The sequence below is a fragment of the Scomber scombrus genome, chromosome 20 (genome assembly GCF_963691925.1).
Source record: "Scomber scombrus chromosome 20, fScoSco1.1, whole genome shotgun sequence".
Lineage (NCBI taxonomy): Eukaryota > Metazoa > Chordata > Actinopteri > Scombriformes > Scombridae > Scomber > Scomber scombrus.
In genome coordinates this window covers 14,547,097-14,558,698 of record NC_084989.1, presented here as the reverse complement: position 1 = coordinate 14,558,698, position 11,602 = coordinate 14,547,097, and the positions used below count along the sequence as shown (strand labels likewise).

General features: G+C 39.1%; 1 protein-coding gene and 1 non-coding gene across 2 annotated transcripts; both read left to right on the top strand.

Moving 5' to 3' along the window:
• The first annotated feature begins 2,189 nt into the window (after positions 1-2,189).
• LOC134002242 (glycine--tRNA ligase-like) lies at positions 2,190-11,027 on the top strand. The gene is made up of 17 exons (XM_062441547.1): positions 2,190-2,447; positions 2,797-2,898; positions 4,118-4,220; positions 4,328-4,469; positions 4,843-4,931; positions 5,536-5,612; positions 5,712-5,857; positions 5,952-6,101; positions 6,193-6,355; positions 6,612-6,776; positions 7,313-7,421; positions 7,527-7,671; positions 7,771-7,856; positions 7,957-8,066; positions 9,189-9,282; positions 9,462-9,652; positions 10,521-11,027. Exons 1-17 carry the CDS (start codon positions 2,193-2,195, stop codon positions 10,644-10,646), a joined length of 2,253 nt encoding a protein of 750 aa, XP_062297531.1. The 5' UTR covers positions 2,190-2,192; the 3' UTR covers positions 10,647-11,027.
• On the top strand, positions 4,610-4,744 carry LOC134002655 (small nucleolar RNA SNORA84). Its single transcript, XR_009927616.1, has one exon. It is a non-coding gene; the product is annotated as a small nucleolar RNA SNORA84 (small nucleolar RNA).
• Positions 11,028-11,602: the final 575 nt, after the last annotated feature.

Genomic DNA, 11,602 nt, shown 5'->3' with positions numbered 1-11,602 from the left:
ATGGCACAGTGAGGCTTGTATAGCGTTCAGTACAGGAACTGTAAATTGTTTGATGTCCAGACATCCTGCAATGCGGGGCAGTACATTTATTATAAAAGCCCCCCCCCCCCCCCAAGGAATAAGGTTGAAGCGAATATGTGCTCACTTTTCCTCCTATAGGGTGATATAGGAGGAAAATACCTTTAAATTACATGCCAATATAAGCCAGTTTTGCAGTACAAAATTGCAATCTTTTACAGCTTAAAATAATATGCGTAAATAATCTTTTGCTGTCATATTTTGTATAAAATTCAAAGAAAAACATTCCCTCAGGTCACTATTTGTACAAATTAGTCAATAAAACATTGTAATTGAATATTTTCTCTTTGTGTGACTGTAGAATGTGTTTCTATATAATCATTAGTTTTCCTTTTGTGCCACCTTGTGGTGAAAATCTAGGCAAGGCAAGGCAAGGCAGGGCAGGGCAAGGCAGGGCAGGGCAAGGCAGGGCAAGGCAAGGCAAGGCAAGGCAAGGCAAGGCAAGGCAAGGCAAGGCAAGGCAGATTTATTTGTATAGCACATTTCAGCAACAGGCAATTCAAAGTGCTTTACATATAGTGCAAAAGGAGAACATAAAAAAGCTTTTAAAGAACAAGAGAAAGAATTAAAACAGCTAAACTGACCAAAGGGGCTATTTTCAATCATGCTATTTATAATCCAGATGCATTTAGAAATATTATGTAACTAATGTATAGTATTTCCTAAAGGACTTGGAATGTCATCTGCTGCTCATGTCAAAAGAGTTTGGGTTTTGGGGTAGAGATGGAAGTGTGAAAATGTACATTTCTCAGTATATTAGAGACACATTTTTGATGGAAGTAGATGGCAGAGTTGTAAGTCCTTTGTGAGACGCAATTTACATTCACAGCTTTTTTGGACTTGCACCTAAACGAGATAGATGTAACTGTGTTTTCACACCGACATGAATAGTGCTTCCCCTACCACTAGGGATACTAATGATTTATGTCTCATTCTCTTTTGTTTTCCACTTCATTTCTCTTTCTTTTCTTTTTTTAAATAAATGGGTTACACAAAAACCTTATATGCATCAATTCATTAATTACAGTTATGTTTATATTTAGCATTGCCACATTTTTTGATAATCTAAGTACACGTTTTTAAAAAATGCTCAGCAAAAAACACCATTAATTCAGTTGAATTTAACACAGAATGAGTGAAACTGATCAGTCAACAGCGAACATGACCACTTGAGCTCCAGGGTGTTTACTATCAAGCAGCACGCAACAGACTCTGACATGCTGGTTTTGACAGGGCAGGAACTGACTGAAATGACCTTGAGAAAACAGCCATCATTAATCAAATGTCAGGAAATCTTTATCTCAATGAAGGTGTATTAAAATGATTGAAACAGTAAAGGTCACATTTTGTCATTCCTCGGCACAATTAGTTTTAATAAGGCTGAGGTGATGAGATTTGAGCTCAGGGGATACATGAAGTGTCTGTGATTTATCTAAATGATCGACTCCTTGTTTTTACAACAGTAAAGGGAGGAATCAGACAGGGCAGATATCACATGATATATTACTTTGGATTAAATTATATATTTAAATCTGTTTCCATTGTCTCCTGTTTTCTCTCTAATTCAATCATAACACTCTTGAGGAACAAGGAGGATCTGGACAAATGAATACCTTTCAAGCTCACCATCTATGGAAAAACTAACATTTGCATTTAAAGGGAAAATCCAAAGATTTTAAAAAGACGTAGGCACCATTTAAGGATTTCTTTAAAATAAGCCTAATGGAGGATTTTTTAATTATTGAGACTTAAATTTGACCAAACTATTTAATTTTTAAATTAAATTAACTTTATTTTCAGCATCTGATAGTAGTATCTCATAATTTAGGCCTTACCATGGATATTTTTTATTATTTGTAGTATAACATCTTTTTTTATCAGGTAGCAATGAGATTTTATTAAAAAAATCTAAATTTACGTGGAAATTGTATTTTATTTAATTTGTATCTTATTTTATTTAAATTTAATTTGATCTGATCATAGGATCTGATATGATCATGTTTGACGAATCTGCCGATATACGCACGTAGCGAAAGTGCCTTCCCGGAGCGTCAGCGGCGTTTACTTATTTCCTGAGATTTCATCATTCTCCTCTGCTCACATTACGGCGGTCCATGCTTCTTCGCAGCGCAGCATCGGCACTGCTGAGGACCAGCACTGACATTTCCTCCCTCTGCCCGGTGTCCACGGTCCGGTTTTTTCGGCAGTCGCTCCGCTACCAGCCCCGACACAGGCCGCTTTCAACGTCGGTCTGCTTGTGTAAGAAGAACCAGAAGAAAAGTCTTTGGCTGCAGCCGACGGAAGGACGAACCATGGACGGCAACATTGAGCAGATTCTCGCCCCTTTGAGGCTTGCAGTCAAAGAACAGGTAGCGCTGAATTATCTCACAATCTCACCTGATTCGGCTTTAATCTGCGTGTTTAGCATTAGATATAGTTTTATGGCCTCAGACTCCTTGGCATTGTGTGTAGCTTATCAAGCTAACCGGCTGCTAATGAAACTGTCAATGAATGGCGAGCTATAAGTTAGCAGCTAACGCTTTGCCACGTTTCAATGTGCTGCTACTGCTGCAGATGTCTGCGAACAGGGTGGGGTTAAAGAAAGGAAGCCAAGTTAATGCTGCTACTGAAAAACAACCCAACAATCAGCTGATTGATGTGTAAACATGCCCCGATTTAGGCCTTGTAGCCGGCTCATGGCTTTTGTCGCTGTTTTAGGGGGACCTGGTGCGCCAAATGAAGCAGGATGGCGTTCCTGATGTGGATGTCACAAAGGCTGTGGCTGAACTGAAAGCAAGGAAGAGAACTCTGGAGGCCAAGGTAAGGCAATATACTCTTGGTTAATGTTAAGTCCAAATGAATGAGGATGAATTCAGTCATTAAATCTGTTTTAAATGGCCCTGCCAGCCTTTTATATAACAGAAACGGGGACAGAGGCTTTTGTCAATTGTGACACATACACCTCCATTTTAAATAAACAAACTGCACTGCAGTTATTCAGGGTTACCAATTAGATGAAATAATTGGTCACTATCACAATCAGATTTACTCGCCAAGTAGCAAGTCCAAGGAACTGAATGTGGTCCGGATGTCAACAGAAAAAGTAATAAACATCAAGCATGCACGTACACATAACAGAGAGGGATAGTAATTTACGTTTCTATGTAGTGTGGGCACATAGTCCTGTGCTTATTGTGCATATTGACATGATAAAAATCATTTGTATGCATAAAGAAGTATATAAACAGAAGTATGAATATCAATTCAGATATAAATATAAATTTGATTGTTTATAAACTATGTGTGGCTATTAATAGTATGTATGTGCAGTTAATAATAATATAAATATTCACAACTACACAGTGCAGGACAAATAGACACAGTATACACATATGAGTAAAACTGTATCACATTACAATATCAGCCGTCAAAATGAACTGATTGTGCAAACGTCAAGTAGTTTTTCAAACAAAAAACCCAAACACTGCCTAGGTCTGGCTTCTTATCAATAAGGATGTTTCACTTATGTGGTAAACTGAATATCTTTGGGTTTTTTACATGTTAGATGTTAAGTTAGGATTTTGGTAATTGTGATAGATGTTTTGTTACTGTTGTCTGACATTGTATTGACCAAACAACTAATCAGTGTCAGTTGCAGCCCTGGTTTCTCAGTGTTTCATATCAGAGGTGAACAACATCTACTATCCACATAATAAATATGCACTTTAACAATATAAAACATTAGTATTTAAGGAAAAAGAGCAGGGTTGTTATTGCACACAGCAACATTGATGTGTTTGAATGTCTCTTCTGACCTTTAATTTCCGTGAGAGTCCCTGGCAATTATGCATCATCATTTTAATATAGGGACTGTGCCCATGCTTTGAATCCCTTCTTTTAAACAACTATGTAGACAAGCAGACTGAAACGTGGGTATTAGCTTAAGATGTGGTTGTGAAGGTTTGTTCAATTTCAACGCTACAAATTGTGCCTCCACTAATGAAGCTACTGTATATTTTGAATATAATTGTCATTGCAGGAGCTGTCACTACAACCCAAAGATGACATTGTTGACAGAACTAAGATGGAGGATACCCTGAAGAGGCGATTCTTCTATGACCAGGCCTTTGCCATCTACGGAGGTGAGATTAAGACCACTAATAAGGGGGATTCATGTTTTCAGTTAGGGCATAAACCACCATACACATAGTCTTTAAGCACTCTGTTACCATACAGTAATGCTCCTCAGGGGTGAGCGGCCTGTATGACTTCGGCCCCGTGGGCTGTGCCCTGAAGAACAACATCCTGCAGGCCTGGAGGCAGCACTTCATTCAGGAGGAGCAGATCCTGGAGATCGACTGCACCATGCTGACCCCCGAGTCTGTCCTCAAGTAGGTGCACTGGCGCTTTTTCTTTTCTTTTTTTTTGTCCAGCTGTGTCAGTCCTGATATAAATGTGGTTTTATCACAATTAGAATGAAATCAAAAGTCATTACATGTCCTCTATAGGTGTTACACAGGTTTTACAAAGTGCCTGGTGGTTCCTAGAGTCAGCTCCATAGTGCTGAACTGTGGGTTTTTATAAACAGGCACACATTGATTCTGCAATTTTATGCATGGAAGCTGTCATTATAGCAGTCTTCCATAGCCCGGTTGCAGATACATTGGTTGTTTTTTCTTTTGTGTGATTGGAATGAAATTTTTATAACATTTCTTTTAGCAAGTTTTGACAAATTTGATGTATTATTTCCTTATTTTTATGCAGGACGTCAGGACATGTTGAAAAATTTGCTGACTACATGGTGAAAGACGTCAAGAATGGTGAATGCTTCAGGGCGGACCACCTCCTTAAAGGTATATCTGCTTGTTTGTCTTTGAATACATTTGGAGACTTGGCTTCCACTGCTTTGTAAACTAACAATTAGTCATCCCAAAAGCAAGTTTTCCATCTATATTATTCATGGGATCTCTGCAGAGGGAGGGATGGATGGACACAGTCCAGACTTGTGTTGTCAGTGGCTGCTGCTGTTTGGCTAAGCTTGACATATCACTGTTGTGCCTGAGGGAGAATGGAAGTGGTCGGACCAGCAGAAATCACACAGGGCTTTCATAGCAATACAAGCTGTAAGGATCAGAGCCTGGAGCTGTGCCAAAATCTGGCAGAAAGATGTCAGGAGAACATGTCAGTCCATGCAAGACTTGGAGAGTAATGAATCCGGAATGCCAGAAAAAAATCAATGACATGATGACACATGAAAGTGTTATGTAATAGCCGAAATATGTCAAGTCTTGTTATGTATGAACTGAGATATAGCCAGCAGCGTTTTGACAGCACAGATCTGGTCTAAAACAAAGTGTATTGTATCAGCATGTAGAATAAAATCAATGGAACAAGATTATATTACTGTCTGTCAAGTATTATCACAACAGTTTATAAAAGGATTGTTTCTGTTTGTAGCCCATCTCCAGAAGTTGATGTCTGATAAAAAGTGTACAGCAGAGAAGAAGGCAGAGATGGAGGAGGTCAACACTCAGGTCAGTGCTGATTGACAGTAAATACTCTTTTGGGGGATTATGTGTAAAAGCTGTTTCTAAAAAGCCTCTAAATGATTATTTTCCTAATATTATTTTCAGATGGATAATTTCACCCAGCAAGAGCTGACCGATCTCTTTGTGAAATACAACGTTAAGTCACCCACCACAGGAAATGACCTCACAGCACCCATCTCTTTCAACCTGATGTTTCAGACGTCCATTGGACCAGGGGGGAATATGACAGGGTAAAAAGTCAACAACACTGTGTATAGATTTTCCTTTATGCTGTCACATTTATGTTATTGTTGGGTAATTGATTAAATCCATCTAAATTTGCAGCTATCTGAGGCCTGAAACCGCTCAGGGAATCTTCCTCAACTTTAAGCGTCTATTGGAGTTCAACCAGGGAAAACTTCCCTTTGCTGCTGCTCAGATAGGAAACTCCTTCAGGAATGAAATCTCTCCTCGCTCTGGACTCATTCGCGTTAGGTGAGAGAGTCTCTGGGTCACTTATTATTTTCCCAAGTATTATGTATCTCTACTTAAACAGTAATTTTAACTGCACCACATTTCCCCGCAGAGAGTTCACCATGGCTGAGATTGAGCACTTTGTGGACCCGAATGAAAAGGTCCACCCTAAATTCTCCAGTGTAGCCGACCTGGATATCATGTTATACTCCTCTAAAGCCCAGACCAGTGGCCAGTCTGCACATATCATGAAGCTGGGAGATGCTGTTGAGCAGGTAGGAATTATTTGTTTGACTATTATTTACTCTTTAGAGCAACATCCTTTGATTTCTAATTATGTAGGGCAGGGTTATATTGTTAAAATATTGTGTTATAATATTACAAATGCACATCTTGATTTTTCAATAACTGAAATGAAGTAAAGATTAGACCAGTTGTTAATTTGAATAAATAAAGTAAGTACAAAATGTTTTTTTGCAAATAAAGAATGTAACTCTGACATAGATTCCTTACTTCTTTCTTCTCATTTAGGGAGTGGTCAATAACTCCGTCCTGGGATATTTCATTGGGAGGATCTACCTCTACCTTACTAAAGTTGGTATAGCCAAAGACAAGCTGCGCTTCCGTCAGCATATGGACAACGAGATGGCCCACTACGCCTGTGACTGCTGGGATGCTGAAACCAAAACTTCCTATGTATGTTCTTCCTAGGGGTGGCGCGATGTATTGATATTGACGATAACTGCAATATGTTTTTTTTTTAAGAAATAATGCACATCTGATAATTTTGTGTAAATAATCCAGCGCCTCTAAAATCATTCATTATTTTCAATTATTGCTTTTTTTATCCCTTTCCACAACAATACACACACACACCATTTCATCTGTGTCGTCGTTCTTTTTTTACATTTATGCTTACAGACTCACTCGCCACCTCCCTACACTAGTATTTTAGTGTAATTAATTTGCCAGAAAAAACACCCAATTAACAAAGTTAAAGATAAATTTGACTAATAGCACTAATATTTTTTTTCTTCATCAAAAATTCTATAGATATTGCAATAATATCATTATCGTGAATTCTTTTAAGCCATGATAATCGTGTAGTGAAAATCTGGTATTGTGACAGCCCTATTTCTACTGCAGTGTTTCTTCATGTTTTGCAAATGCATTGTCATGTCAGGTAAGCCACATGCTGTACTCTTGCTTAATGTATTGTTTGTTCCTTGCAGGGCTGGATTGAGATTGTGGGGTGTGCTGACCGGTCCTGCTTTGATCTGAAATGCCACGCACGAGTCACAAAGGTCCCTCTGGTAGCTGAGAAGCCTCTAAAAGAACCCATATCCTTAAACTGCAGCAGCTGCAACACTGCAAAATTCTTCCATCAAACACCAAAAAATGTGTTATCATACACCCATTAGTTTTAATCCTTAACTTCTTCACACAAAGTTGTAAATGTCGTCCAGTTTGAGCCTAACAAAGGAGCCATTGGGAAGGCGTATAAGAAGGAGGCTAAGATAGTCATGGAGTATCTGTCTGTGTGTGATGAATGTTACATTACAGAACAGGAGCAGCTGCTTAATGAGACTGGGTGAGTGCTGTTAACCAGAGGAACCAGTTTGGGCACCTAATGAAAGGTTGAGGCTTTGTTATTTCCAGTACAGTCAGTAATATCATTTTTTATCCACAGAGAATTCACCGTCGAGACAGAAGGAAAGACGTTCAAACTCACAAAGGACATGGTCAATGTGAAGCGATTCCAGAAGACTCTGCATGGTGAGATTCACTCACAAGAAGATGTGATGATGTTGATGAATAATGGTCATTTTGGGATAATGAGAGCTGCAATTCACCTGTCTGTTTTTGTCATTTACAGTGGAGGAAGTTGTTCCGAACGTAATCGAGCCCTCCTTTGGCATTGGTAGGATCATGCACACGATCTTTGAGCACACATTCCATGTCAGAGAAGGTGATGAACAGAGAACGGTGAGTAGACTTTTGAGATGGACCTCGATGTGTTGAACTGTACACTGAGTGGGAGATATAATTTATGCATTATATAGTATACATCAGAGCCAGTACCGATATATTAGGGAGTAAAATATTCTGATATCGACATATCAGTCGATAAGCTTACAAATACACAAACACACTTTTTTGCAATGATTCCTCAAACGTGGTTATTAAGCACTTGAGACAAAATATGTAATGGAGGCATGATATTTTACAAATTATCAATTAGCTTTATTATATACAATCACAGCAGTGCATTGAGAGTGAGAGCTGTTCAACTGGCAGCCGCAAAAAGGGCTGTAATGTAATCCTTTGGGGCAATTGTGCCCCATCAATAAACATCCACTATAAGTGCTTGTTTTTGCCATTGACAGGCTCAAATTGTTATTTAGAGTGTCATTATAGAAAGAACCATGCAGAGAAATGAAATGTTTTTCTTTACCTTCCGCTTGATTCGTTTTTTTGTTGTGTTTAATCAAGTCTCGCTCAAGGACAAGTCTTGTCCTGAAATCCTGCGAGAGTTGAGTTGTTGTTGAAATCAAATAAATATTCAGCCATGACAGAGTTGGAGAGAGGAGTGCTGGGAAGAGGGTTTTTTTTTATTTATTTGTTTGTGTTGGAGTCCTGAAAGTGTAGCTTAGTGTTATCTGAAAGATATTCCAAGTCATGGCTGACACTCACAAGATTTACGAGCGAGCCTTGGTTAGACACAATACCAAACCAAGCCTGTCAGTGGCAAAAGCAAACACTTTTAGTGGAGGTTCATTGATGGGGCACAATTGTCCCATCTGATTACATTTACAGCCCGTTTCACAGCTGGAGCGCTCTCGCTCAATACTGGACCAATTTCCAAAATGCTTGTCCCCATTAGTCACTTAGATAGAAGAAGATGGGAAAATATGGTATAGGTTGACAAATACTGAAGTTTCCCTTTTAACACAAACAAAATTGTCATTGCTTGAAAGTATCAGCAAAATTCCTGTTGAGTTTGCATGTATTACTGGCTGTCTAGACCATACAAAAGTTGCATTTTGCATGTATTGTATTTTAAGTTTGCTTCTATGTAATGACTGTTTCTGTTTTTTTTCCCTGCAGTACTTTAGCTTCCCTGCAACTGTAGCTCCATACAAATGCTCCGTCCTGCCTCTGAGTCAAAACCAGGAATTCGTGCCCTTCGTGAGGGAATTATGTAAGTGCCCACATAATTATAACATATACTGTATGTCCCATTTTTGTCTAGAGGAGAAATGACATGCTCTGCTGTTTTGATGAATACTAACTTAGAGCTCACTTCATTCATGTGTATATTTGATTTTATGCTAAATTCAAACTGATGACTCTCTTTTCCTCTGTTCTGTCTCGTTTCAGCTGAGGCAATGACCAAAAACGGTGTCTCTCACAAGGTGGACGACTCCTCAGGATCCATCGGGAGGCGCTACGCCAGGACAGATGAGATCGGAGTGGCCTTTGGCATCACCATTGACTTCGACACAGTGAACAAGACGCCTCACACGGCCACTCTGAGAGACCGTGACTCAATGAGGCAGATCAGGGCTGAGGTACAGCACTTCACTTGTCTTTTTCCCCCCAACATTAGGTTAAGATTCCCAGAATTTTTCTCTCTCTTCCAGCATTTTACTTGTCACTTTGCATAATTGCTTTTGCAGCTGCAGAGAATGGTGTAAATATAAACTCTCCAACATAAGCTATCATCATGGGTACAACATTCTCACTCAGCTGTAGACTCACATTAATTTCTTGTTTCCCTTTAAATGCAAAACATACCCCAAATGGTATTGTGATATTAAATAGATGATCTATTTTAGATTGGTTTGCTACTGGTGAGTTTGAAAAAAAAAGCAAATGAGACAATGAAATTTGTTCATGCTATAAAGTTCTCCACCAGTGATGTGTGCTGCTGGGTGTCACTGCATGGCATTACAGCAGAAGTTAAGCCAGGTTCAACTTTTTTGCTAGACAACCCGCACCTATTTTCTATAACCTGGCACACTGACACATGTTCGTCCTATTTGGGCACAAGTAATGCCTTGTGTTTCTCCTACCCAACATGTGCTTAGATGTGGCACAAAGCGTGGTTTTATGCTTCAAGTCTATTTTCCTCCATTTTATCCGCCCAATTAGAGTGTTTGTATGTTAGGCTCTGACTGCTGCCAAATTTCCAGGTCACCTAAACGCACTCTGTTTAGGTGTGACACTAGATAGAGACGGAGCACTAGTTGCTGCTGCTGTCACAGGTGCTGACATCAGAGCTTTGAAAACCTTATGTGTTTAATACCAATTTTTACATTTAAAGGATAGTCCATGTTACTGTTAGTTGTTTTTTTTTTAACCAATTGGATGTTTATTCTATTCAGTTGTGATTGCCTAATTTAACACGATCGAGTAAACAATCTTTTCTGTCCTCAGGTCAGTGAGCTGCCTGTTATTGTTCGGGATTTGGCCAACGGCACAATGACCTGGGCGGAAGTGGAGAGCAAGTACCCCATCTTTGAAGGACAGGAGACTAGCAAGAAGGACACAACCGAAGAGTAAAGCCCACTCGTCCGCCTGTCAATCCATGAAAATCCACAGACTTGTTGCGTATGCACCACCAGGAAGAATATTACAACTGTAAATGTGATAAGCTATAGTGGTGCACTGAGCCCTCCTTGTGTTCTTCACCACTGCAATCACTTAAAATGTCATGTATTCATCATATCTAACAGTTGAGGAAAGCTTGCACAAGACTCTTGTTTCTTTGATGAGCAACACTTCATCCATCTTATGACCATGCCAATGTGTTTTAAAAGGGAGAAAAATGTAATCAGGTTGTTGAGTCTTCAGCGGAAGGAGGCTTTCACCATTCCGCTTTTCAGGCAGACTGGATTGAGATATTTAACAATTTCAATAAAAACAGCCAGCACTTACTGGACACCGGCATATATTTGTAATGTTTTTTTATGATGTGTTTACAGCTTCAGAATGACTCTCGTTTATTTTTTACTGTGGTCATTACAATAATGAGATTATCACATTGTATAGAACCAGAGGTATCAATATGAGGTCAGATTATAAATGAAGAACTACTGGACTCCTCCAATGCCAGCAAAAAAGGGCAGGAATTAACGGTTCTGAAATGTGTCATGAAAGAGTTAAGAAAATACAGTTAAGTAGATGTTCCCGCTGTTAAATGATGTAAATATAGGAAATCTCTGCTACTTTGTCACTTGTAAATTGGTGGGCCTGTCAGTCTTATGTGGCTGCAGCTCTGGAATGGTGATTGTTAGTTTAGCCACTAGATGGCGCCAAATGGTTCATCAATAATGGGAATCCCCTGGCACTTGAGCAAGGTACTAAACCTTCAGGCTGATGTAATAATAGAAGAGTGTGTGTATGAATGAGTTATGAAGTATTTCAGTGTTGCTTGTGTGTGAAACATCCAGTATAATTAGTTATTCTCCAGTCATATTAAAATCTCAAGCATTACAAATAGACAAAAGATCTAGCCT

Coding starts and splice junctions, on each gene's coding strand:
- LOC134002242 (XM_062441547.1), top strand. CDS start 2,193: ATGCTTCTTCGCAGCGCAGCATCGGCACTGCTGAGGACCAGCACTGAC. Junction 2,899..4,117: donor AGAGAACTCTGGAGGCCAAG/GTAAGGCAATAT, acceptor TTGTCATTGCAG/GAGCTGTCACTACAACCCAA. Junction 6,102..6,192: donor TCTGGACTCATTCGCGTTAG/GTGAGAGAGTCT, acceptor ATTTCCCCGCAG/AGAGTTCACCATGGCTGAGA.